The 26258-nt window shown below is 50.1% G+C and overlaps 1 protein-coding gene and 1 pseudogene across 2 annotated transcripts in view; both read left to right on the top strand.

Annotated features, from left to right (window-relative positions):
* PTK7 (protein tyrosine kinase 7 (inactive)) overlaps window positions 1–26258 on the top strand; it is a 59839-nt gene that overhangs the window by 12007 nt on the left and 21574 nt on the right. The window contains exons 2-5 of the mRNA XM_036868250.1: window positions 23974–24261; window positions 24650–24752; window positions 25116–25306; window positions 25402–25552. Of these exons, the coding sequence (XP_036724145.1) occupies window positions 23974–24261; window positions 24650–24752; window positions 25116–25306; window positions 25402–25552 (733 nt within the window). The remainder of the gene's footprint in view (window positions 1–23973; window positions 24262–24649; window positions 24753–25115; window positions 25307–25401; window positions 25553–26258) is intronic.
* On the top strand, window positions 10329–11292 carry LOC118903317 (annotated as a pseudogene). Its single transcript, XR_005021777.1, has one exon. The product of XR_005021777.1 is annotated as a 60S acidic ribosomal protein P0-like (transcript).

The following is a 26258-nucleotide window of genomic DNA, read 5'->3' as shown; positions in this document are numbered from 1 at the left end:
ACCTCTCTTATGGTAGAGTCTCCAGTTATTTATTTATTTATTTAGCCACACCACCTGGCATACGAGATCCCAGTTCCCCAATCAGGGATTGAACCTGGGCCCCGGCGGGGAATTCCCCTAGAGTCTCCATTTAAAAAGGCTAAGTTGAGGGACTTCCCTGGTGGTCCAGTGGGTAAGACTCCGTGCTCCCAGTGCAGGGGGCCCGGGTTCCATCCCTGGTCGAGGAATAGATCCCGCATGCATGCTGCAATTAAGAGTCTGCATGCTGCAACTAAAAAAAAAAAAAAAGATCCCGCATGCCGCAGCTAAGACCCAGCACAGCCGAACAAATAAATAAATAAAATATTAAAAAAAAATAAAAAGGCTGAGCAGGGAATTCCCTGGCGGTCCAGTGGTTAGGACTTGCTGCTTTTACTGCTGGCGCCAGGGTTTGATCCCTGGTCAGGGAACTAAGATCCCACAAGCCATGCGGCCAAAAAAAAAAAAAAAAAAAAAAAAGACATGAAAAGGCTGAGCTATTCCAGGGGAGACTGGAGACTCCCTCCAGGAATGGATTGTCTGGTAGGCAAACTGAGTAGAACCAGAAGAGGGTAATGAACAAGGCAAGGACACAGAGAAGCACCAAAGAGGTGGGACACAGTAAATGCCAGGTGCTCAGAGGATGAAGACCTGAGGGGGGCATGCGGGAGACCCACAGGGGGTGGTAGCGTGGGCTTCCGCTCACAGCAGCACAGTTGCGTGGGGTTGATCTAAGCTTTGTGGAGACAGCTGGTGCTAATCATTCTGCTTGGTGCTACCCGAGCATTGGCTGGGTGGTGCCGTTCCCCCTCAGGACACCAGTGGCCCAAAGGCTGGGGAGTTCTTCCTTTGCTTGAGTTTTGGTTCATCTGATGGTGGGATGGATTGGCTGTCAGGTTGGGATTTGGATGGCACATGTAAAGACAAAAATATGTCCCTTTTGTATGTGTTAGTGGATATCGAGAGCAAAGCTTTTTTTCTTTTTTAGTAGATTGCTGTGTAGATATGTGTTTTAGGCACCTCACCTTACAGGGGTTTCAGAATGCATTCTTTCTGTGTGGTTGCCCAAAACTTTAACCCTTGGTAGGTGTGCCCAGCTAGGAAAGGGGCTGATTAAGGGCTCTCCTGGAGGGCAAGAACTCAGAAGTCCCAGGGTCTAGAGATCCAGCCCCTCCACAGAGTCAGTGCTCTTCTTTACTTCCTTTGGGAATGTTTTGAAGGAGAATAAAGTGTTGCAGATGATGTGCCTTGAACAATCAGGAAGAAGGGCATTGAGGTTAAGAAAATTCCAGTGCTCTTTTCAGGGCGTTTCTGATGATATAAAAATGTATTTTGATAAAACTCTGAAACTTCTGGGGAAGCTGATCTTCCCATCGTCTGTCCTGGGAGGCAGGGGTTCTTTTCAAACCAGGTCAACAAATTCTTTGAAGCCCTTTTTGTATCTCAATCACCCAGAGCACTACCTGCGGGCCCTCCATTGTCCTGAGTGTAACTAGTTGTCCAGTTTGAGAAGCCTTGAGAGGACTTGCCTGGACCTCTGTGGGGCTCCTGCCAGCTGCTGGCCTTGAGGGTGACGGCTGTGGCAGCTGAATTAACAGCCGTCTGTTCTGGGCCAGGCGGCTGCCTCAGCCTTGGGGAGAGGTGTTGATCAGGCTGATAGGGCAACAAATCCCCCTGAGCCCCAGCTTGGAAGTATATTAGTTAAATGTTGCTCTTAGACTCCTGACAAATTGCCTTCAGTTTTTGCTGCCAAAAGAGAACTCTGAAAACAGGGTGTAAATTGGGTTATTGACACTGTCTCTGTTTTTGTTGCTTCCATGAGGTTGGTGGAGGAGGGCGCCAGTCCAAGGGAGCTTTTCAGGTTCCTCTGGTACCTGACATCAGGTGAAGAGGAGGAGGGGGTGGGCATGTGGGGGTGAAGTGCCCTTGAATGCAGGAAGTGTGGTGACTGGACAGGCCTTTGAGGTGCCTGGGACCAGCCTCTTTCATTAGATCAAAGAAATACCTTTTGTTTTTCTGCTCACACTTTCCTCTGCCCTGGAGCCAGAGTCGTAAAGAGGTGGAGTTGTGAGGGTCTGCATCTGGTAGTTGGGGTGGTAGGTGGAGGCGGGGCGGGGGGGGCTCTTCCCTCCCGCTGTGCGCTTCCTGCATCCTGCTCCCACTGTCCTGGTGTGCAGGGGTCTGCCTGGGCTAGCCTGGGCACCCCGGGCTCTGCTGGGCTGCCCTCCCGGTAGGGCCCTGCCTGAGCTGGGCTATAAGCTGGAGAAACCAGGTGTACAGAGATGGATTTCACTGCAGGCTAAGTGTTTTGTTGCTGAATCATTTGCATTCATTAAAAGTAGGGGAGGGTGAGCGATATTTAAGGCAACACCATGGGTTTGCTGGAGGCTGCTGCCTTAGAGCCTCATTAAGAATTCTTGGGGCCGGGGAAAGGATGGGCGTAGCTCATTCAAAGCTTACTTAACTTCTGACTGCCTTGGGCATAGGCCAGCTGCTAAAATATGAAAAATGTCTGCCCAGAAGCCCCCAGAGCTTGGCCAGACTGCCCTGGCCAAAGAAAACATACGCTTACAATTCATTATTTAGCCTCCTCCTGCGAGTTTGCTCGTGTCTCTTCCTCCCCTGGGACCTTGCTGAGTTGGGGGCACAAGCGGGGGCAGGAAGGCTCCTACGTATTTTAAGGGGAAGCTTAGCCTAAAGCAAGTGCTGTCTACGTTCACCCCACCCACCCCCTGTTCCCTGCTGATGGACTTTAGGCTGTCTCTGAGGGTTTGCTCTTGTAAACAATGCCACCACAAATATCCTTTTATCTATCTGTACCCTTGCGCTTGTGTACCTGAAGGGTAAATTCCCAGAAGTGGAGCTGCTCTGTCAAAGGATAGGAGTATATCACAACTGGGTACAACATTCTGTGTTTATGTTATTTTTCTGGGGAGGGTGTTTATAGCTTTCTCATCAAATTTCTGAATCCCTGCTGTACAGTGGGCCTGTGAAAATCGCACGGGTTAAAGTGTGAAAACTAGTAAGCATGATTCAAATGTGAGGCATTGCTGGGGTGACTGGAGAATTTATCATCCAACCTGGGGCATTGTTAATAATTACGCCAAGACAACCAGCATAAGCCAGGGTTGTTCCAGGTAACTTGGGAGGATGGTAGCCCAGTGCCCACCAAGATCTTTTCCCCTGATCTCTGGGACCATGTATGTTCTCTCTTCTACACCATGGAGCTCTGAATTACCTGCTCCATTTTCTTTTCCATTCTAGCAGCTGTGTTCTTTTTGTTGCTCCCAACTTGATGATGAGCTTGGTAGGGTGGGTCCAGTTCCTGACCTTTGTTTTCCCAGATGCTCAGTGGTTGTTCAAGTTGTTCTTGGATTCCCAAGACCAGAATTTGAGTCCTGGAAGCACTGTAACTTCTGAATTCCATTTCTCTTCTTTTCTTTTTTAAAAAAATATTTATTTAGTTATTTGGTTGCACCAGGTCTTAGTTGCAGCAGGCAGTCTCCTTAGTTGCGGCATGCATGTGGGATCTAGTTCCCTGACCAGGGATCGAACCCGAGGCCCCTGCATTGGGAGCGTGGAGTCTTAGCCACTGTGCCACCAGGGAAGTCCCTGAATTCCATTTCTTAATCTGCAGGATGACAATGATAATATCCACCTCATAGAGCTATGGTGAGGGTCTAATGAAGGAACTTTTGTGCAGGGGTGTTGTGGCGTGGCCTTTGTTTGTGGGAGGCAGGCTTCAGGGACACGCATATTGACACGTGTTGTCACTCCTTATTGATATAGACTTGGGAGCCCTTGAGCATTGCTAGCTGTAGATTTGTGTTTTCCACTTCTCCAGTTATTACCATCCCTTGAATTGCTCTCATATCTATTCCCTCCCCTTTTATCCTATTGTCTGTGACTTTGCCATTTCTCCCTTGGAATACTGCTGGAAAAAAGAAGTGAATTTTTGAAGGCAGCATCTTTTTTTCCCCCTCAAAAATGTCAGGAAGACATGTACTTCATGAAACCTAAGATAAAAACATCCGGTGAGTCGCAACAGACTGAGATAAAAAAGGAGCTGACCGAGAAGGGTGAAGAAGTAATAAGAGGACTGGTTGAGATAATGAAGGAGTATGAGGAGACAAAAAATGCAATAGCAGAATTCAGTTTCCAGTATACACTTTAAGGAGCTGAATCAGCACTGCAGTTAATCTAATCAATGTCATGCAGTTGAGGAGCTCTCAGAATCCAGAGGAAAATGTACAGTGAGATGAAAATGATGAAAAAATGTGATAATTAGAGAAATAGATTCAAGATGTTAAAAAGGAATAAACAAAGGAAATACAAGTAGAATTAAAAAGCAGATCCTAAGAGGCAAATAAAACACAATACATATAAGAAAGGAAGAATTGTAGTATTAAAACGTAAACCAAATAAAAGCAGAGATAAATATATCAGTTAGTATGATAAACTTCAGTGGAATATGTCTCCCACAGAGGTAAGACAAAATTAAGATTGAGTTAGAAAAGTTTCATGTTCTTTACATGAGACAGACCTAAAATACGGACAGAGTTCATTTTATTCTTTTTTTAACTTTAGACCAATAGCTTAATTTATTTCACCTTTTATTTAGGAAAGAATTTTAAGGTTATTAATTTTCTTCTGAGTACAGCTTTGAAATTAATAAATTTGAAATGAAAAAATATAGAATTGGTAAGTTCCATTGCTTCAGAAAACAATAAAAGAAACAAAACTTTGGCAAATGCAGTCAAGAAAAGGAGAGAAATGGTCAATAAGCAAAGCAAGAAAGGAAAAAGAAGCTTTAACCTCATTCCTGGCCTCATAACAATTTCTTGAGGCCAATTTCAACATACTAGGTACCTGGTAGATTCCGGGGACTTAGAGCAGGGAATGAGATGGAGGGCTTATGAAAATGTGTACTAATAATTACAGTTGTGGTTATTGCCATGCGAAAGATTTTTTAAGTCATCAAGGGTTACCATGTTCAATGCTGTGCTGAGAAATCGATGCTAGGAGAGTATAAATTATTGAAATGTAATGAGCCATTAGGATGACTAACTAGACCAGTAACTATTAAAAACAATTGAAAGATAGTGAGAAAACAAACAAAACACCCCCCACCAAACTGTTGTATCAGAGGGCCTTGAGGGGAAATTTTGAAAAATGTAGAAAATAGAGCCTTGTAGTGCTTTATAGGCAGTCACAGAGCCAAGGAACAGATGGATGGCCACCCTGTGCATGTCACAAAGTTGATATGACCTTGATCCCAAATGCTGACTGACAGTGCGGAAGAGGAAAATACACCACTTAGAAATATTGGTATGAAAGTCTAAAGAAAATACTGGCAAATACTATGTTAAAGACAATGTACCATAAATAATTAGGATTTACTCCAAAAATGGCATGGATGGTTTAATTTAATGTAATTCATCAAAATACGAAGTCAAGGAGTCACACAGTTATCTCAGTAGATATGAAAATGACATTAGATATGAATTAACATCCATTCCTGTTTTTTTAAAATCTTAAACAACAGCTAACGTATTTTAAAATGAAATTATAGGGACTTCCCTGGTGGCACAGTGGTTAAGAATCCGCCTGCCAATGCAGGGGACACGGGTTCGAGCCCTAGTCCGGGAAGATCCCACGTGCGGCGGAGCAACTAAGCCCGTGCGCCACAACTATTGAGCCTGCACTCAAGAGCCCGCAAGCCACAACTACTGAGCCCGCATGCTGCAGCTACTGAAGCCCACGCGCCTAGAGCCTGTACTCCGAAACAAGGGAAATCACCGCAATGAGAAGCCCGCGCACCGAAACGAAAAGTAGCCCCCGCTCGCCGCAACTAGGGAAAGCCCGCGTAGAGCAGCGAAGACCCAACGCAGCCAAAAAATAAAGAAATAATAAACAAATTTTAAAAAATGAAATTATAATGCTGTTCTCTTTAAAGAAGTCACTACATTAAAATAATAAAGTCTCTACTATTTAACATTATTCTGGAAATTGTAGCTGAAATAATACTGTAAGGAAACGAAAGTCAAAATAAAGTTAATGCTCTTTGCAGGTGGTGCCATTTTTTTTACCTGTGAAACCCAAGTGTCAACTGAAAACCATTAGAATCAGTAAGAGAGCTGAGTCATTTGGCCAAATACAAAACTACACAAAACCCAGAAGTTTCACTAGTTATCAACAAGTAACCTTTTAGAAAATACAATGGAAACGTTTATCCCATTCACAAAATCAACAACAACAAGAAAACCCATAAAATACGCAGGCGTAAATCAATAGACTGGAAACTGTATGTTGAAGGAGTCAGTAAATTACACCCTTCTCTCCCCTGAATTTGAAACCAGTGCATGCAGGGAGGAAAGAAAGACAGACAGGAATTAGACAGGTGGAAATTAGTGTATCACCTTTATTATAGATAAAGGCTAGGTTGAGGAACAAGGTTGTATACAGGATAAGCTTGTCTGATTCATCCCTGAATTAGGGTGTGTGTGTGTGTGTGTGTGTGTGTGTGTGTGTGTGTGTGTGTGTATCTGCAGGGGGTATATTCCCCCTCCCCCAAGTGGGCAGGAGAGGAAGGATCAGAGCCAAACATACTCAGTGAGACATCACACCTCCCTGGAACTTCTGGGAGGAGGTGGAGGTGGAGTGAGACTCCAGTGGTACCCCCTCCACTGAAATGGGGAAGAGTTATTCCTCCTTAAAAATTCCTTTACTCTCTGAGCTCACCAGGGCTTAATTGTTGAAGGCCCTGGACTTCTAGGGGGTGTGGGTGCCTGGGGTGTGGCTCTTCCTTTCAAGGAAAGGGCACAGCTGTCAGCTATTCCTGCTTCCAGCTTCACTAACCACACTGCTCCTTTGTGGGTGCTTCCAGGACACCTGGAGAACAGAGTAGATTTCCCCCTAAAAGGCTCTCGAAGCAAAACAGGACAGTATTTAAATGAATTCCAAGACAGCTTTGCACCCAAGGGTGAAAATTCACTTCCTATCTATTTCCAAGCCCAAATCATGTGCAAATACATTTTCTTCTGAGTAGTTAAGTAACATTTGAGAACAGGAACCCTCACTGCCCTGTTCACTGCTGTATTCCCAACACTTAGAACAATGCCTGGCACTTAGTAGGCATTCGGTAACTTAATGACCATTCTCAGGGGGGAAAAGTGTGACATGTAATGCAGAAAAGGCCTTATATTAGTGATCTTATTGACTACAAATTAATAAGAAAAAGATAACAGTAAAAATAAACAAGGAAAAAGGTAGACAAAGAAGTTGAATAGAAAATTCAGCTAACCAGTGAACATACAAAAGATAGCTTTATGTTGTTAAGAACAGACTAAATGTCTTAAATGAGTTGCAGAATAAAACAAAGGATTATTTTATGTCTCTCAAATTGGCAAAGATTAATAAGTATCAACGTTGGTAAGGAAGCATAAATTGGTACAGCCTTTTTAAAGAGCAGTTTGTCATTTATCAAAGCCCTGAAATTGTATTCTCTTTGGTCCAGGGGGAGTCCTGTTTCTAGGAAGTCATACTACAAGAAACATTCCCATTACCAATGTGCATAGGTGCCTGTACAGAGAGATTCAGTTGGGGCATTGTTTGTAATGGCGAAAAATTGAAAACCATCTGAATGTCCATGATTAGGGTGTTAGACAAATAGATTTTGGGTCACCGATACAGTGAAATAATATACAGTGAAATAATATACAGTGGTTGAAATGAATGGGCCAGAACCATGTGAACAGACACGGAAAAATACCTGTGGTTAGCTGTAGGGCAAAAAAAGCAGTTTGCAGAATAGCAGGTGTTAATAGGTTGAATGGTGTCTCCTAAAAGGATATGTTCAAGTCCTAAGCCTTGGGAGCTGTGACCATGACCTTATTTGGAAATAGGGCCTTTGCAGATGTAATCAAGTAAAGAGACGTCATTAAGGTGGGCTCTAATCCTATGTGACTGGTGACGTCCTTACAAGAAGAGAAGAGACACAGTTGCGCACAGAGGGAAGAAGGTCACGTGATGATGGAGGCAGAGCTTGGAGTGATACAGCCACAAGCCAAGGAGCACCAAGGATTGCCTGCAACCACCAGAAGCTGGGAGAGAGGCGTGGAACAGACTCTTCCCAGAGCCTCCAGAAGGAACCAGCCCTGCCGACACCTTGATTTTGGACTCTGGCCTCCTTAATTATGAGAGAATAAGTTTCTGTTGTTTTAAGCCACCCAGCTGTGGTGATTTGTTACAGCAGCCCTAGGAAACTAATAGACCAGATATGACATTATCCCATAATCATGCCTTCTGTGAATGTACCTGCTGCTCTCTCCGTGACAAAGAGCTTCTTCAGGCCATTTTCTAACCTAACAACCACCTCCTTGGAAACAGGGACTCACTGTGTTGGTGATTTATTTTTGTCCAGGGACAGCCTAAGCTGGGTAAACTTGGATTTCACCTCCTTTGCCTGCTCCACCCCTCACAAACCAGTGTCCTTGTGGCCTTTTGCTGTGTTCCCCCTCATCATCCCTTAAACTCTGAGCATCCGGAATTACCCTGAGTTCGTGTTTTGTTTTTGTGCTGCTTTTTCTATTTGCCAAGCCCCGTTCCTTCTTCTTTTTTTTTTTTTTAATTTTTTAATTTTTTGGCCACGCTGTGTGGCATGTGGGATATTAGTTCCTTGACCAGGGATTGAACTCGTGCCCCCTGCATTGGAATTGCAGAGTCTTAACCACTGGACTGCCAGGGAAGTCCCCAAGCCCCGTTCCTTCTTAAAATCTTGTTTTGGAGAGCCTTCTTCCAGGATGCTTCTCTGCCCCCTTATACCCTCACTCTTGAGTTAAAAGCCTGCCTTGTGCACCCACCCATTGTGCACCCACCCATCATGCTGTGTGATAATGCGGTAAAGCCTAGTGATGATGATAGGTTTTCCTTTGGAGCCAGAGGACCGGAGATTTGAATCCTGCATTTGTCACTTACTAGCTGTGTTACCTTGAGCAAGTGGCTTTACCTTTCTGTGCTTCAGTTTCCTCATCTGCATAACGGGGGTCATAGTACCTACCTCACTGGCTGGTTGTAAGCATTAACAGCGGGGTTAAAGTTCTCGCAATAGTGGCTGGTACGAAGTAAGCGGTCAGTAAGCCTTTGCTATTGTAATTATATGTTTACTTGTCTGACTCCCCCACTAAACAGAGATACTTAAAGGCAGTAATTGTATTTTTCTCTCTCCGTCCCCAGTGTCTTGCAGAGTACTTGGCACATGGTAGGCATTAAATAAATGTTTGTTGAATTAATAATGATAATTAATGTAATTGCCGACCAGGATCCCATATTGGGCTCAACTCTGTTTGGATCCACATCCTGCAGGGGCCAGTGAACCCACCACAGATCAGCTGGTATTTCCCAAGCTCCTCCAATGGGCAAGGCGTCCACAGTGGAGGGGATGGAAGAGTGCATGTCCAGTCCCTGACCTCAGGGAGCTGAGAATCTGGTGGAGAAGATGGTGGAAGCGCACGAAACGTTAACAACAGCAATATTAGGTCTTAATAACCGTTTGTGGGAGCAACAGAAGAATGTGCATTCACAGTTAACTATTTCAGCCCTTGTTTTCCAAATTCCTTCTAGAGAGCTGCTTTTTTTAAAATAAATTTATTTATTTATTTTTGTCTACTTTGGGTCTTCGTTGCTGCGTGTGGGCTTTCTCCAGTTGGGGCGAGCGGGGGCTACTCTTCGTTGTGGTGCATGGGCTTCTCATTGCGGTGGCTTCCCTTGTTGCGGAGCGTGGGCTCTAGCCGCGCGGTCTTCAGTAGCTGCAGCACGCGGGCCCAGTAGTTGTGGCTGGCGGGCTCTAGAACGCAGGCTCAGTAGTTGTGGTGCACGGGTTTAGTTGCTCCGTGACATGTGGGATCTTCCCGGAGCAGGGCTTGAACCCTTGTCCCCTGCATTAGCAGGCGGATTCTTAACCACTGCGCCACCAGGGAAGCCCGAGAGCTTCTTTTTAATAATGAAACATAGATCTGGAGGCTTCGTCAGGGTCAGATTTGATTTTTTTTTTTTTCGAGGTATACTTTCTCAGTAGGCACATAACATCTGGTTGTCTCTCTCGAATTAGCAGCCGTCAATAATCATTGCTAGGTCCAGTATTTCATTAGGGGCTATAAAATGGTGATATTCTATTTATCAGCTGGAAACTTCTATAAAGATAAACCGCCCCTTATTAACTGTTTGGTTACCCTGAGGTATAGCTGTTCACGAAAGGGAAAGTAAATGCTTCTTGACCAGTTTTTAAAATAATGAGCCTCTCGCCAGGCATCCTCGAGTGAGTGACATCGTCTTTAAACCCTGCGTGGCAATCCCTGACGCACCGCCGTGATGCCCAGGGAAGACAGGGCAACCTGGAAGTCCAACTACTTCCTTAAGATTATCCAACTTCTGGATGATTATCCGAAATGCTTCATTGTGGGGGCAGACAATGTGGGCTCCAAGCAGATGCAGCAGATGCGCATGTCCCTCCGCGGGAAGGCTGTGGTGCTGATGGGCAAGAACACGATGATGCACAAGGTGATCCGAGGGCATCTGGGAAACAACCCAGCTTTGGAGAAACCGTTGCCTCACATCCGGGGGAACATGGGCTTTGTGTTCACCAAGGAGGACCTCACTGAGATCAGGGACATGCTGCTGGCCAATGACGTGCCGGCTGCCGCCCTGCAAAGTCACTGTGCTGGTCCAGAACACTGGTCTGGGCCCCGAGAAGACCTCCTTCTTCCAGGCTTTAGGCATCACACTAAAATCTCCAGGGGCACCATCGAAATCCTGAGTGATGTGCAGCTGATTAAGACTGGAGACAAATTGGGAGCCAGTGAAGCCACGTTGCTGAACATCTCCCCCTTCTCCTTTGGGCGGGTCATCCAGCAGGTGTTTGACAATGGCAGCATCTGTAACCCTGAAGTGCTTGACATCACAGAGGAAACTCTACATTCTCGCTTCCTGGAGGGTGTCCGCAATGTTGCCAGCGTATGTCTGCAGATTGGTTACCCGACTGTTGCATCTGTACCCCATTCTATCATCAGTGGGTACAAGTGGGTCCTGGCTTTGTCTGTGGAGACTGATTACACCTTCCCACTTGTTGAAAAGGTCAAGGCCTTCTTGGCTGATCCATCTGCATTTGTGGCTGCTGCCACCACTGTTGCTCCTGCTGCTGCAGCTGCAGCCCCAGCCAAGGTTGAAGCAAAGGAAGAGTCGGAGGAGTCGGACGAGTATATGGGATTTGGTCTCTGACTAATCACCAAAAAGCAGGCAACTCAGACGGCTTTATTTGTGAAACAAGGAAATAAAGGCGGCTTACGTCACCAAAAAATAAAATAAAGTAAAATAAAATAATGAGTTGGTTTTCTAGCATCCTTCAAAAGTGACCAATGGAGGGCTTTGGGCTCTTTTTTTTTAATTTTAAAAACATTTTTTTAATTTTTAATTTTTAAAATCTTATGCTTTGGCATTACCGGTGTCTTTTTAAAAAATTTTTATTGGAGTATAGTTGATTTACAATGTTGTGTTAGATTTAGGAGTACAGCAAAGTGAATCAGTTATACATATACATATATCCACTCTTTTTTTAGATTCTTTTCCCATGTAGGCTATTACAGAGTACTAAGTAGACTTCTCTGTGCTATACAGTAGGTTCTCATTAGTTATCTATTTTATATATAGTAGTGTGTATATGTCAATCCCAGTCTCCCAATTTATCCCTCCCCTCTGAGCTCTTTTTTTTTAAACATCATTATGAACTCACAGATTTTAAACTTACCAGTGTGTTAAGGCCATGTGGTTCTTACCCTTATGAAGCTTAAAAGGTCCCTTCTTGGCCTCGCGGGAGCCTCTTCAAGCTGGCCCTGAACCTTTTGATGTGGCCCTTTGCTCATTTCCTTGTATGATAAGATGTTCCAGGTTCATCTGGTACATTTCCTGCCCAGACCTGGAATCAGGTACTTCTCCAAGGAAGAAGGGCATGAATTTTTTAGGATATTGGTACAATATTACCAAACCACTTTCCAGAAGGACATTATTATCATTTACACTCCCATCTGAAAAGCATGAGGACCATTTTCTCCATATACTCAACCAGTGTTGAGTGTTATTTAAAAAACTTGGCGTTCATTTGATAGGGCAGAATGATTTGCATTTCTTATTTGCATTTATGTTCCAATTTGCATTCATTAGGTTACTGGTGCATTGGAATGTTTTCTTATATTTATTAATCATCTATATTTGTTTTGAGAAGACATGCTGTTTTGACCACGTTACTATTAGAATTTTAGTAGTTATTATGATTGATTTGTAACTGTGTATCAAGGCCAGCAGCCCCTCTTCTGTCAATTGCTAGAAACCATTTTCCTAATTGGTCGTTTGCCGTTGAGAGTTGTTTACAACTTCTATTTTATGTAGTCAGATATTTTCCTTTATAAAGCAAAGAATTTTCCAGTCCTCTCTCATTTGGGACTTACAGGGTCAGAAAGCTGAACCCTAAGAGTTATCTCCAGGCATTAGTTGGCACCTAAACATTCACTGTGCCGTCCTCACCTAACTACCATTGGGTCCCTTGAGGCCAGAGGCCTGCCTCATTCCAACATGGTCTGGATCCATTTTCACCCAGACAGACTCGCTCTGACTCTTCTTCATATTGAAGGTGGGGGAGTGACTGAAACGATGAGCAACTGCTAATCTGGGCACTGCCTGGAGGTTCCCGGGGCAGTGGGCCAGAGAGCGCAGAGGTCCCAGCAGTCAGCTGCTTCCCTGTGGAGCCCCACTTAAGTGACCCGCCGGCTCCAAGGCTCCATGGGGCAGCCGTGGGACAAAGTTTTGGACCCCAGGGTCTGTTCAGAACCTATACACCCACATGGCAGGGATTGAGTGGGTGGCGAGTCAAACAGGGCAGTCGGCAGCTCCAAATGGTCTGCGTGAGAGGGATGCCGACCAAGGCCTACACTGGGTAAGAGGTGGTTGTCATGGGACAGAGGCCCTTAAAAGATTAAAAAAAAAATCTCGAACATAATAATGATGAGCAAGAATGGCTAAGAGCCCAAACTCACATGATACTTAATACGTGCCAGGCACTGTTCCAAACACGCTACATTGGTTAACATGTGAATTTACTTTTCTCAAGCCTGGGAGGTAGATACTGTTATTAGCACCATTTTATAGCTACAGAAACGGAGACACCGAGAGGATAAACAGCTTGCCCAAGGTCATATGCTCGGTAAGTGGGAGAGGAGAATTGAAGTGCAGACAGTCTGACTCCAGACTCTGAGCTCTTGTCGCATCTCCGTCCTGCCTGTACACTGTGAGCCAGGGCCTTAAAGTGGTGCAGCTCTTCAGACTTCCCAGGGGGCATTTCATCCCTGCAGGAGAAGGAGCAGCTGGCTTTACAGATGGGGAAACTGAGGCCTGAAGGACAGAGTGATTTGCTCAGAGCCGTCTGTGCAAGTCAGATGCAGGTCTTTCTGTAGGTGACACTCATTTGGCATCAAAGTCAAACTCTTTGAACCTCCTAGGAACAGAATTGCTCTTAGACAGGTACAGACAGTGGTTGCCTTTTCCCTTTGAGAGGGCTGACCTCTCCGGGGTCTGGTGAACAGGGGGGGGTCTTACTTAGGACTTGCCTGGGCTCCTGAGGGCTGTGGAGGCGGGCCTGCTCTCGGGATCTCATGGTCTGAGCCCAGGCTGGCTGTTTCTGGAAGTTGACTTTGCCCTTGTGTGAGGAGCAGCAGAGTGTGTTCCAGGAGCACCAGGACTGCTGGGTCAGGGGTTCTGGAAGAGTTGGGTAGAAAGTGCCCTGCTGTCTTCTTGCTCCTGGCCTAATGGCTCAGACCATTTTTAGATGTCAGGAAGTGTAACAGTATGGTACATTTATCTTGGTGAATAATGGATGAGCCCAGGGAAGGTACTGTATTTTTCCTGGTGAATTATTTACCAGGAGCCTCTCATTTGAGGCTCTCCACGATGAGTGGTCTGAATCTGGTCTGAATCGGGTGTATCTAGAGTCCCTCCCGACTCCTCTCACTCCCCCGGTCTCCCAGCTACAGGTTCGCTGTAACCTTCCGTGTCTAGTGTTACACTGGGCAGCCCCGTGGCCTGTAGCCAGGGACTCTCTGAGTTTGGAGTCCCTGTGGCCACTGGGTTGGGTGTCAGGAGGGAGTGGGGAGGACCCTCCCTACTAGAGATGCAGGGAAAGCCCTGTGGGGGGTTTACTTGGCTGGGGGAGGGGGGTGAAGCTGGGGTCAATGTGGGGCTGGGGGCTGCTCTACAGGCATGGGGAGCCTTTTGTGTGCTTACGTGTGTGTGTGCACATATGTGTGCTCTGGGTCTTTGTTTTTCTTGTCCCTTTCTCTGGGTCTCTCTAGGACTGTATGTTACTCTCTGTGTCTCAGTTTGTCTCTGTCCCTGTCTGGCTGTTGATCTGGGTCTCTCTGTGTCTCTCTGTCCCCATCCCTCCCTCCTCCCTCCCTTCCTCTGCTCCTCCCTCCCTTCCCCCGCCCACACCATCAATCTCCCTCCAGCCCGCTTTTTCTCATCTTCCTGTCTCCCTCTGTCTTTCTCCATCAGTGTCTGCTTCTCTCTCTTTCTCTCTGCGTGACTTTAGAGGCCTGTAAGAGGCACCTCCTGGGATGGAGGGACAGCCAGTTCCAGACTTAAGTGAAGCCAGATCTTGGTACCTTCCAGACCCTGACTTCAAGATCGACAGAGTAGGCATAAAATAAACTTTAGGTCTTTGTCATTTTTTTGGCTATTCAGTTATTGCATCAGCCACTCTTAGGGGCTTTTTTTTTCTTTAGCTATTTGTGTGTGCTTTATGTTTTATAACACCACCCCGCCCCCCGGCCCCCAAAAGTCAGTTATCCCTAGGCTTTAAGCATCTGGTAATGTGTTGCAAGTTTTTGGTGCTTTTAAAAATAACTTACAAGGAATTGTTTCTGTCTGTTATTCATCAGATTGTATTTTTTTCATCTGTTGTTACTGATTTGGAGATTGCAATACATATTTTGCCATCTTTAGCCAGAATGCTTTTTCAGAACAGCTGATTTTTCAAAAACGACTCTTTTTTGGTTATTTTCTTTTAAAAAATAAAGGAGCAAATCATCAATGATGCAGTTAAGAAATAAAAGAATAAAATTGGTTTTCTCTTACTAGAGACTTTATATTTTAAGCTGTAAAGTGAAGTTTATAAGGAGTCTAGGAAATGTCTGATGCTTTGACTCTAATTAAGCATCTGTCCTGCCTTCCCCTCCCCCTCTCTGTCCCCTGACCACGCCCTCCCCCAACTGGGCAAGCATCAGTTACATCTGAGTGATGTTGGAGCAGTGACCATGGCCACAATAGTCGATCCCCACCTCCAGATAGCTTCCCTCTCCGACATTTTTCCAGCCACACATGGTAGCAGAGGTGGCTGAGGGGAGGGCTTTTGATGGCAGCAGCAGATCTACCTTCAGAAGAAGGCAGTGGGCACTGTGCAAAATCCTGCCCCCCACACCCCTCCCCAGCAGCCCAGAGGCGAGGAGGGCACCCTTGCCTCTTGAAGACACTGGCTCTTCCAAACCCGCCTCCTTCAGTCTGGATTCTTCTCTTTGTGTTTCAGATTGAGGCTTAAAGCCTGGAGCAACCCTTTCCCTGGAGAGAAGGGTTGGTTTCCAGAAGCAGCTGTTGGTCAGACAGGTGGAGAAGGAAAGAAAGGAAGGCTGGGAGAGGGGCACTTGGAGAACGGTGTCCGGCTCCGACTCCTGGGCCCTGCCTTGTGCCCTGGCCCCGCGGGGATGGCCAGGCTGCCGAGGGCCGCGTTCATCTGCACATGTGTTCGGCATCGCTGCGTGTCATCGGGCGTGTGGTACATGCAGCCCATTGCTGCAGGCCCTGGGTGGCTCGTGCTTTCCACATCACACATAGCAAAGCGATGTCCTCACATTCCCCACTCTTGTCTGCTCCAGGAAGTGGTTTGCAGAGCACTTCTAAATATAAAAGTATGAGACTGCCTCTTTCTCTTATCCCTTTGGAACCAGCTGAGGGCCAACCTCTTTAGTCACCTTTGGGGTTTGGTGGGAGGAGGAAGGGGCACGGGAGAAGCTGGGGGTGTGCGCCTGCATGCGTGTTTCCCCAGGCTCTGCTGATACCCCTATGCGTGCGGGGGCACAGCATGAGGCTAGGTGCAGTGCTGGAGGCCCCGGGCAGGGTGCCGGGGCAGACAGAGAGGAGGGTGTAGGCTCAAAGACTGATTTTCAAACTGTGGGCAGCTATGTTCAGCCACTTGACTTGTTTTCAAAAATTTCATTTTCTTCTTGCTTCCCCAGACCCAACAGTATGTTCTTCTACTGGGAGAAACAGCAGGATGTAGGTGATGGCCACAGGGAAGGCACTTCAAAACATAGTGCTAAATGGAATAAAGTGAGAGGCAGAATGAAAGATAATGCAAGACCATTTATATGGGCTAAAAATAGCCGCACACGAAACAGCAATCACATTTGACCAGAGCACATACAAAGAGAGGATCTACCTCTAACAGGACAGAATGGTTGTTGGGGGGACTTGGATAAAAGGGAATAAAGTGAAGGAAATGAAGAGCAGCCAGTGTGGCAGCGTGGAAAGAACACCCATGTGGGAGCCAGACAGGTCCAGGGGCAGTTCCCGACCCCGCCATTACTGGGATAGCCTTGACTCCAGTTTCCTCCTCTGTGAAATGAGGCTGGTCCGTGTGGAGGGTTCTTTGGATGAGAAATAATGCGTCCATGTAATAAGGGCCAGCAAGAAGCAGACGGTCAGAGTAGCTAAGGCAGCGCTGACTGATGGAACTTTTTGTGGGGGGACAGAACAGTTCTACATCGGCGCTGTTCAGTACGGTGGCCGCTAGCCACATGCGGCTCCCGAGCACTAAAAATATGGCCAGTGGAACAGAGGCAATGAGTTTTCAGTTTTGTTTCATTTTAATTAAGTTACATTTGAACAGCCCCATGTGGCTAGTGGCTGCCATATTGGACAGAACAGGCCGAAGGGATATTTTACCGTCTTTAGGAGCCAGGGAGGATTTTCCCTCATTGAGTGGAGTTGAGGCCACTCCACCTAAAGGACAGGGAATCATGTTCTCCCTGCATAGGGAGTTTAGGGTGTGTGCCTCAGAGATGAGTAAAAAGAGCTCAGAAAACGGAGTCTCCCAGAGTTTTCTGAGCCTGTCTTGAAAATTAATAGATGAAGTCAGGTCCAACCAATCTCCAGACTGTCATTTAGTTTGCCCTCTGCTTGCACAAGAAAGACCGTGGGAAGCTCACCCCCAGGTTCACCCTGGCACTGTTCTTGCTGTGGTGTCCCTGGGCCCCTCCCCACTGCACCTGGGAGGAAGACCTGGTTGGAGCCTGGGTCTGGGCCCCCCTAATGAATGGCTGTGGAACCTGCAGCGAGTCCCTTCCCATCTTCTCTGGATGATGAGGAGCGGACTCTTTGACCCCTCTGGGGTCCCTGAACACACCATCTGAGCATCCCTAAAGTCTTCCTGGGCCTGAGCTCCTGGCTCATTTCCCAGTCTCGTGGTCCAGCAGCCCCATTGCCTTCCCCGCAATGTAGATTATTTCTGCAGGCCGCTCACTGGCGTCTTCAGGAGACAGCTGGCTGCTGTCTCTCTCTCTCCTTGGAGCTGAGAATGGGCATAGAAGGTGCCCATTCAAGCTCACCTTGAGCTTGCAGTCTAGCTTGGAAGATATGGCTCTTGGTCACAGCACAGGCGGGCATATCAGGGGTGTCACGGGCAGTGAGCTGTGAGTGCAAGTGTGTGGCCGAGGCAGAGGCGGGATCTCCTGGGGAGGCAGGATGCAAGCTGAGCCGCGGGAATGGGAGTAGCTCTTCAGCAGTGATGCTGGGTCCCAGTCTGCAACTCCCAGCTGCCTCTAACTGCACACCTGCCATTTATAGCATCACTTTTAATCCCTCCCGGGGCTGGCCCTACATGTGGTGTGTGGGCTTTAGGGGCCGGCTGTGCAGCTGGAGGCTGGGGGGCAGGAAGGGGACTCTGGGGAGGGAGCCCTTTGTTTCTGTAACTGCCTCTCAGGCTCAGTGCCAGCGAATCCAGGACTAGGTCTTGGTGACTGTCCAGTCACATCCTTTCAGTTCTCTAATTTTACATATAATAAAACTACCTGGTGGCGGGTGGTGGTTGGTCAGGGTCACCCTACTTGTTAGGGATTGTATCGAGACTAGAACCCAGGTCTCTCTACCCCATGTTCCTTCTGCCTGATCACACCACCTCACTCTGGCTGAGCTTTTAATTTATTGCCGCTTCCTTGGAGACATCGCAGGCATCTGAGGGTTACTAAGGGCGAGAGATGTGTCCTAGGTATGGCCCTCTGAGCCCCAGCAGAAGACCAGCTGGAGGGAGGGTCAGGTGGTGTGGCTGCTGGCTGAGGAGCTTCTTAAATCACATCTCCCAACCGGTGTATCTGCCCCTCTGGGCTCGGATGCCGCATGATACTGGACACGAGGACCCGCTTCTGCCGAGGACCCGCTTCTGCCGTCAGAGGTTGATCTTCCCCCTCCAGGGCCTCCCAGGAGTGGGCCGGGCAGGGCTGAGTTGTGGTTTTCATCTAAGGTAGAAGAGCTGGCCCGCTAGGTTGTTTCTGTGCTAATCCCTGGTGATTTTGTTCTGTTTCTCTAATCCGGATGTGGGAGCCTCTCCAGATATTTACAGTTAAATCCCAGGACAGGAAAACTCAGCTGGGTCCCTGGCTCTGTTCCCTCCCGCATGGCTCCAAGCGAGGGCTGTGATGGCTTGTGGAGGGATGCGGGGCTGCTGTCAGCGAACCTGGGGCCTTCTGTAGACACTCGGGAGATGGGGCTGAGGGAGGTGGGCAGCTAGAACTTTGTGCTCTGCCTCTGGGTCTCTGAGTCAGCTGTGGTGGATTTTCAGCAACCCTCTGAACCCTGATTTTCTGGGGCTTATCATCAAACAGGGTTGTTGGTGCTAAAACCACATGTGGTATATTGGTGATGGACTGGTGGTGGTGGTGGGGCACATTCCAGATCCCCAGATTCACAAACCCCACTGCAGCCTTTTGTGTTCCTGCCGGCCCAGGTGAACTGGGGAGATGACTGGGCTTGCTGTTCATGCAAACGACTTGTTCTTACAGAGACTGAGATTTGTTCCTCAAAAAAATGACGCATGCCTATGAGTTGTGGACCCTTGGAGTGTCCCAGAGCAACTGAAAGTGTACCAGTTAGACCCTGAAGGCCAAGGGCCTGTGGTGCATTGGCCCCTTGGGGAGGAGAAGTGGGGCAGGGACCCTGGTACCCCTGGGGCCTCTCATTTGGTGTCCTTAGAGTTTCCACATGGAGGGGACCTGTGAGCAGGGCCATCCTCGTGTGGGTGAGGAGGCCTGGGGCTGCTCTCTTTCCTGGAACAGAGCATTTGTGCCTCTCGGGTTGAGGGCTGTCTCTCCTGGCCTGTGTCCTGATGCTGTCGCCCCAGATGGGGCACAGGAAGTTGGCAAACCTCTCCCTCAGGGGACCATATACCCAATAGGAGCTGTCTTGGCCTGTGCTCTCGAGGTCATCTGGGAGGCAGGATGTCCCCACAGGGACGTGGGTCCTGGAACCAGGGACTGAGTCTTGGGTATGGGGGAGTCAACTTCCCGCCTGTGGCTGGTTGGCCTCGTGCGTGAGAAAGGTCACAGTCACTCGTGATTACACACATCCGTGCAGAATGCCCATGCCAGGGCCACCCAGGGTCATCTTGGTACCTCTGCCTGGTCCCAAGGCAGCTGTCCGAAGGATAGAATTTCTTTAGTAGGAGGGAGAGAAGGTAGATGGAATCAACTGGTCAGGTTTGGCAGGTTCTGGGACCCGTACAGATTCAGGGGTTGTCTTTCCAAGACCAAGAGGACTAGTCTCTGGGAGACAGGTAGTTGAGTGGCCCAGATGGTTACTTGGACCGAAGTAGCTGAAATTATCAGAGCAGAAAAACTTCCTGCTGCTCTCTGCTCTCCATAAAATCATGTTTACACATGTGTGTGCGCAGATGCACACGTATATACACGTGGGTCGACTGGGCCTGGAGCCCAGAGAGCATCAAGGAAGGCGGGCACCAGACCAGACGCTTGCTGGCGGGTGGGGAGTGGGAGTTGGGCTGCTGCCCACACAGCCCTTTCTCAGGGGGCTGGGCCAGGGGCCAGGGCGCAGGCAGAGTGAGTGTCTGCATATAGATGGCTGTTGAGGAGCCAAGGAAATGGCTTGGAAAATGTCCTTATTGGGTATTTGCAGTGCCAGCTCTGTTGGGGTCGTGCCTGATGTGGCAGATGACTCTGCCTGCCGGTCACGGTGCAGTGCTTCTTGAGCCCACCATGCCCTCCGTGTGCTCCGGGCTGTGCTATAGGCTTTGCGTTTATGAACCCACTTAGCCTCACACAGCTTGAGTGGTAGGCTTGTGGTCCTCATTTCACGTCAAGGGAGAGGCCAGCGGAGGTGGCGTTGCTAGGGAGCGGCAGGGCCACTGGCTGCTGCTACGCTGAGCGGCTTCCTTGAGGGGCACGTGGGCCAGGTGTTCCGTGAGGGCCTGGGTGTATAAGGTGTGATGCACGGAGGACCGGACTCTGAAAGGGGGGCGGCTTTGGGAAGCCCAGGAGCGGTGTGCTTCCAGAGCGGGCCTTCCCCGGACCACAGCCCTGGGAGGCATCCTCAAGTCAGGTGGTGCAGGGACAGGGAAGTGCAGGGGACTGTGCCACCTCGAGGCAGGTACCACCTCGATCCCCAGAGCCTTCCTCCTTCTTTGTCATTCAGCCGAAGCTTCTGAAGAGTCCCTCACTTCCCAGCCCCTCCCTGTCTGGAGTCCGGCATTTCTGCCAGGGGCTCCTCGGTCTGCCCGTTTCCCCTCAAACAAAACAACAGACCAGCCTCTCCTGCAGACCATGCAGACGGCCAGACTGGGCACAGTAAACGTGGGTGCCGCAGCACTGGGCCAGGCTCCTGCGTGAGAAGCCTGCTGGCCAGGGGTGTGGGCTCAGAGCAGGGGCTGGGGTCTTAGAGGAGGCCTGGTGGCCGCCCTCCCTGCCTTCTGTAACATCTAAAGTCTGCCCCAGCCAAGCACTAACCAGGACCTGCTGTGAGCTGACGTCAGGACAGAGGGCCCCGCGGGGCTGGCTTTGATGTTTCCCAGGCCCTGTCTTGGGGGTGCGGTGGGGGCTCTGAGTGGCAGTCTGGGAATGCAGCGTTTCACCACAGCTCCTGCAGCTCCAGCCCCGGGACCGGACGGGATGCTGGAGGCTGAGCTGGGGTCCCTCTGAGTCATGCCATCTCTTCTCCCAGCTCAGGTTTCTGTGGCAAGTGGTCTGTGGTTCCTGCAACCCCACAGCCCCTTTCCCTCCATCCTACCCCCCACCTGATTATCCCTTCCCATCTGGGGTCTGAGATGGTGCTGGGCCTTGCATGGGGGGAGCTTTCTAATATCCCTAAAACTCGAGTCCTTGGGCAGGATGGGTGACAGTGGTAAGGACCACGGTAGCCGCCCGCCGAGCGAGCTCATCCAAGGCACTTCACACGTGTTACTGCGTTTTCGGGTCACGACAGCCTCATGGGAGAGGCAGAGGAAGCTGGGGCACGGTCTGTGTTCCTTACGCAAGGTCAGGCACACCGAGTGTGATGGTCAGGATCGAGTCGGACCTGACTGCAAACGCTTAACTAACGCTCCTGTGTGTGGACGAGACTCCTGGCCCCCACTGTGTCTGGAGAAGCTGAGCTGCGAAGTGGGGAGTCATCTACACTTTGAGGCGGATGATCTCTCTCTGGTCTTTGATGAGCATCTTTGGTTCTGGGTCGAGGGTCCCAAGATTCGGGTGAGTCACGTTTGCAGAGGCCCGCTGAGGCCTCGGCGCGAGGCTGCCCATCTGTGTCAGGAGTGGGGGTCGGGAAGTGTTCCGGACGCGCCTGTGTCCGCCAGCTCTTGCCCCACACTTCCTCTGAGGTCACCTCAGTTCAGCTAGTGTTCGCTGAGTGCCTTTGTGAGCCTGGCGTTGTCTGCAGGAGGTGTGTCTATCTCACTACCTGGCTGCGGGGAGTGAGGTCCCATTCTGAGATCAGATACTTCCAGGATTGGTTTTGAGTTCCTGGGCGGGGCTTGGAAGAGCGTGGGTTATGGAGTTGGCCTCCTTGGGTCATGGTCCTGGCTCTGCCACAAATTAGCTGTTTGATCTCGGGCAAATCCCTTCATCTCTCTGGACCTCAGTTGACCCACCCGTCTGTACTACACAGGGGTTGTACCAAGTTGCTCAGTGGGGTCAAGACCGCACTCCTGTGCAGAGATTGGAAGCGAGCGGGGGTGTTTGGGTTGTTAGGGTGACTGGGTGCAGATTTGCTAACTTGCACAGTGGGTGGGGTAGCCCAGCGTGGTGGAGAATTGTCCCATCCAGAGAGCCAGCAGGAACCCAATGAGAAGTAATGCGGGAGCTCCCAGCCCCTTTCAGCTCTTTGTGTCTTGCGGGCCGGCCCCTCTGGAATGCTGGGAAGCGGACCAACATCGGTTCAGCCCCTCCTCTGGGCCCAGCCCTGGGGGATCCTGAACTTGTCTTGAAACTGACTTTATGAGGAGACAGGTTCCTGTGCCCTAAAGAACCAAACCCCCCTCCCCCCGCTCCGCCCAGGGACTTGGAAGAGTGCTCTTTGGGCCAAGATCAGTCTCCTGTGGTTTGGAATGGGATGGGCAGGACCCCATTAGCCTCTTCCTTCCTGCCCTTGCTAGGCCCAGTTTGGCCAGAGGCAGAGCCTGCTTCTTCACGTAGCAGCCCCAGGTGGCTTGTTGCTTCTTCCTGGAGGGACAGCACATCCTCCTCTGTGCCATCACCGGCCCCCCCCACCCCAAACTCCCCAGGCGGCTGGTGTCCCGGGCTCCGCAGCTCCGCGCCTCTGCAGGGCGCCCACGCGGACCAGGAGCAAAGCCCAGTGTATCATTCCTGCTTGGTAACTATGCCACCTGTCTGGCCCTGCCCTCCGCCTCCCCAGCCCATCTGCCACTCTGCACAGGCTCTTCACTCTCCCCTTTGTTTGGCTACAGTTCCACCTTTGATTGCAGGGCCCCTTCCTCCGAGGGTGCCCCCCTGACCCCTGCCAGAGCTGAACTGTAGCCATGCAGGAGGGGGAGTGGATTCAGGTGAAAACCTGGGACCACTTAGCTCACCTCTCACCTAGCACAGAAGAGCCAGCCTTGGCCACAGACGGATCCTTAGGGATGGAGAGAAGGACGTGGGGGTGGCCCTGGCATGTCTTTGGGAATAATGCCAGTTCAAGAGAATATTGGCTTCTCCTGTGATGGGACGGGTTCTCCCAAAGACGCCCCTGGGGAATGCTGGGCTGCAGAGTGGTCTGTGGATGGGATTCAAAGCCGCCTCCCTGACCTGTGGCCACCTCTGATGCTGGACCCTCAGCGGGTATGTGAATGCCAGTAATCCTTCCAAGAAGTTCTTTGGATCATGATTTAACTTTGCTCAGTGTCCTGCATTCTGAAGATGGTGGGAGGGTTGCTTGCTAATGTTCCCCGCTCCTTGGTCTGGCATTTCCTATGATCTGGTCCCGCAGCTCCAAGGCCCTCTTCCTCTAGGGAGTGTCCCATGTGGCATTAATCCCCTCCTTCCCCTAGTCCTTGGGGCTCCCTCCCTCTTTGGTGTTCTAGAGGCACTGACTGCCCACATCGTTCATTTGGCACGAGCTTTGCCTTATCCTGTGTCCGCCTCCAGACTAGCGTTCTGGAGGGTACTGCATCTTTGTATCCTGCGGAGCGCCCAGCACAGTGTAAACGTTCCTCAGTGGACACTTGGCAATTGTGGTCTCATGATCCTTCTCACTTGCACTTATTGGACGTCTCCTGTGCACAGGACAGTGGGTGTCCTGTGTTAGAACAGTGGCTGCAGCTCCCCCTGACCCTGCCTCTCCCGTGTTCCCCATCTGCAGGTGCCCAGGCAACCATTGTCTTCATCAAGGAGCCATCGTCCCAGGATGCGCTGCAGGGGCGCCGGGCGCTGCTCCGCTGTGAGGTCGAGGCCCCAGGCCCAGTGCACGTGTACTGGCTGCTGGATGGGGCCCCTGTCCAGGACACCGAGCGGCGCTTCGCCCAGGGCAGCAGCCTGAGCTTCGCAGCTGTGGACCGTCTGCAGGACTCGGGAGCCTTCCAGTGCGTGGCTCGGGATGATGCCACCGGAGAGGAGGCCCGCAGTGCCAATGCCTCCTTCAACATCAAATGTGAGAGCCGGGGGCTGTGCCCGCCCCCTCCCTCTAGACCCTCAACTCCTGAGCCCTGCGGGACTCCTCCTTTGCCTCAGCTTCTCCCATTTCCAGTTGAATGGGGCAGGGAGAATGCAATTGGGGTCAGCTCTCTGCTTGTGTGGATAAGAGGAAGTTAAAAAGTTTTAATTTTTCCAGAATTTATTTTTTTTCCCCTTCAAGTCTTGAACCCATTGATCTGCCGGATACTTTTGCAAATGGCAGGAGCAGTGAGGCAGTGTGGTCCAGTGTCTCTTGGCTCCAGAGCCTCCAGGTTCCATTGTTTCCTGCTTGTCCTCCTTCTCCTCTGCTTTCTCACCCTTGCTCTGCCCCGCCCCTCACTCTGCAACCATGGCCTCTGCTCCAGGGATTGAGTCCGGTCCCGTGGTCCTGAAGCATCCAGCCTCGGAAGCCGAGATCCAGCCACAGACCCAGGTCATGTTGCGTTGTCACATTGATGGGCACCCTCGGTAAGGAGACGTTGAGGATGGGGAGGGAAAGGGTTATTCTGGACTGACAGAGCTGTCTCCCCAAACTGTGGGCTCTGCCACCGCCCCTGCCCCATGCTGCTCCACACTGGGCCCTGGTCACCAGAGAAGGGGCAGCGTTGTGCTGTGGAGCGATCCTGGATTCTGGGAGCTGGGAAATCTAGAATCTCAGCCAGATTCTGCCCCTGAATTGTGTGCCTTTGTGCAAGTCACGGTCCCTCTCCAGGCCTCAGTTTCCCCATTTGTAAACTGAGGGGTCCAGCCCTGACCCTCTGATTCTGGCCCTCCCTACTGGCCACCTGAGAACCCCCTGCCCCCCTGCTGCTGACCCCCTCGGCCCCTCAGGCCCACCTACCAGTGGTTCCAAGATGGGAGCGCCCTGTCTGATGGTCAGAGCAACCACACTGTCAGCAGTAAGGAGAAGAACCTGACCCTCCGGCCGGCCGGCCCTGAGCACAGTGGCATCTACTCCTGCTGTGCCCACAATGCCTTTGGCCAGGCCTGCAGCAGCCAGAACTTCACCTTGAGCATTGCTGGTGAGCCTGGGGCGGGGATGGAGAAGGTGAGTTGGGGATGGGGGAGGGGCCTCCCCACCTTGCCTGCTCACGTGTCTGTGCCTCCCTCACCCCAGATGAGAGCTTTGCCAGGGTGGTACTGGCTCCCCAGGACGTGGTAGTGGCAAGGAATGAGGAGGCCATGTTCCACTGTCAGTTCTCAGCCCACCCGCCCCCAAGCCTGCAGTGGGTCTTTGAGGATGACACTCCCATCACTAACCGCAGCCGGTAAGGCATCTGGCAGCAGCTTTCCAGTATGGTGATAAAAGTTGTATATGGTTCTCTAAAAGGGAATGAAGTTCTTATCACAGATATCATAGATCTATACGTGTATTACTTCGACTTTCCAGCAGATGGCAGTAGAGTGTCTTCCTGTTACAAAATGAGTCCAACAAAGGGAAGGGTCTCCAGGAAGGGCATCTTTTTCCAGTTCCCACAGACACACTGTGTGAGCCAGCGATGGCTCTGCTACTTTCTCCCCTCCCCTTCTGCCCACATGGGTCTTCTGGGATGGGGGTGTAGAGACCCAAGGATGGAGGGACACAGGGGACCTGGGGGATCACAGCCTGGACAGGAAGGTCCCGGAGGGCAAGGATACCTTACTTACACACATGCACGCACACGCACATATTTTGGAAGAAGCAAACATTACCAGAAGGTTCTGGGAGGTGTCAGGCCCTCTATAGGGACTTCTGTCCTCATCCAGGCCCTATGAGAGCAGAGAGCAACTGTGTGGTGCCAGGTGTGGCCATGGTCCTTTGGAGGTGTGGCTCCCTAGGCTGTGGGCTGGGATCCCGCCTGGCTGCAGCCCTGAGGACATCATCAGTAGTCCATCTGGTGCGTCTGAGGGACTTGTGGTGCTGGAGCTGCTGCTTTACCAGCAGGCGTATCTTGACTCAGCGGGAAGGTGGCCCCTGTGTCTCCACATAGATTG

The sequence above is a fragment of the Balaenoptera musculus genome, chromosome 11 (genome assembly GCF_009873245.2).
Source record: "Balaenoptera musculus isolate JJ_BM4_2016_0621 chromosome 11, mBalMus1.pri.v3, whole genome shotgun sequence".
Lineage (NCBI taxonomy): Eukaryota > Metazoa > Chordata > Mammalia > Artiodactyla > Balaenopteridae > Balaenoptera > Balaenoptera musculus.
This window is presented reverse-complemented; position numbering and strand designations above follow the sequence as displayed.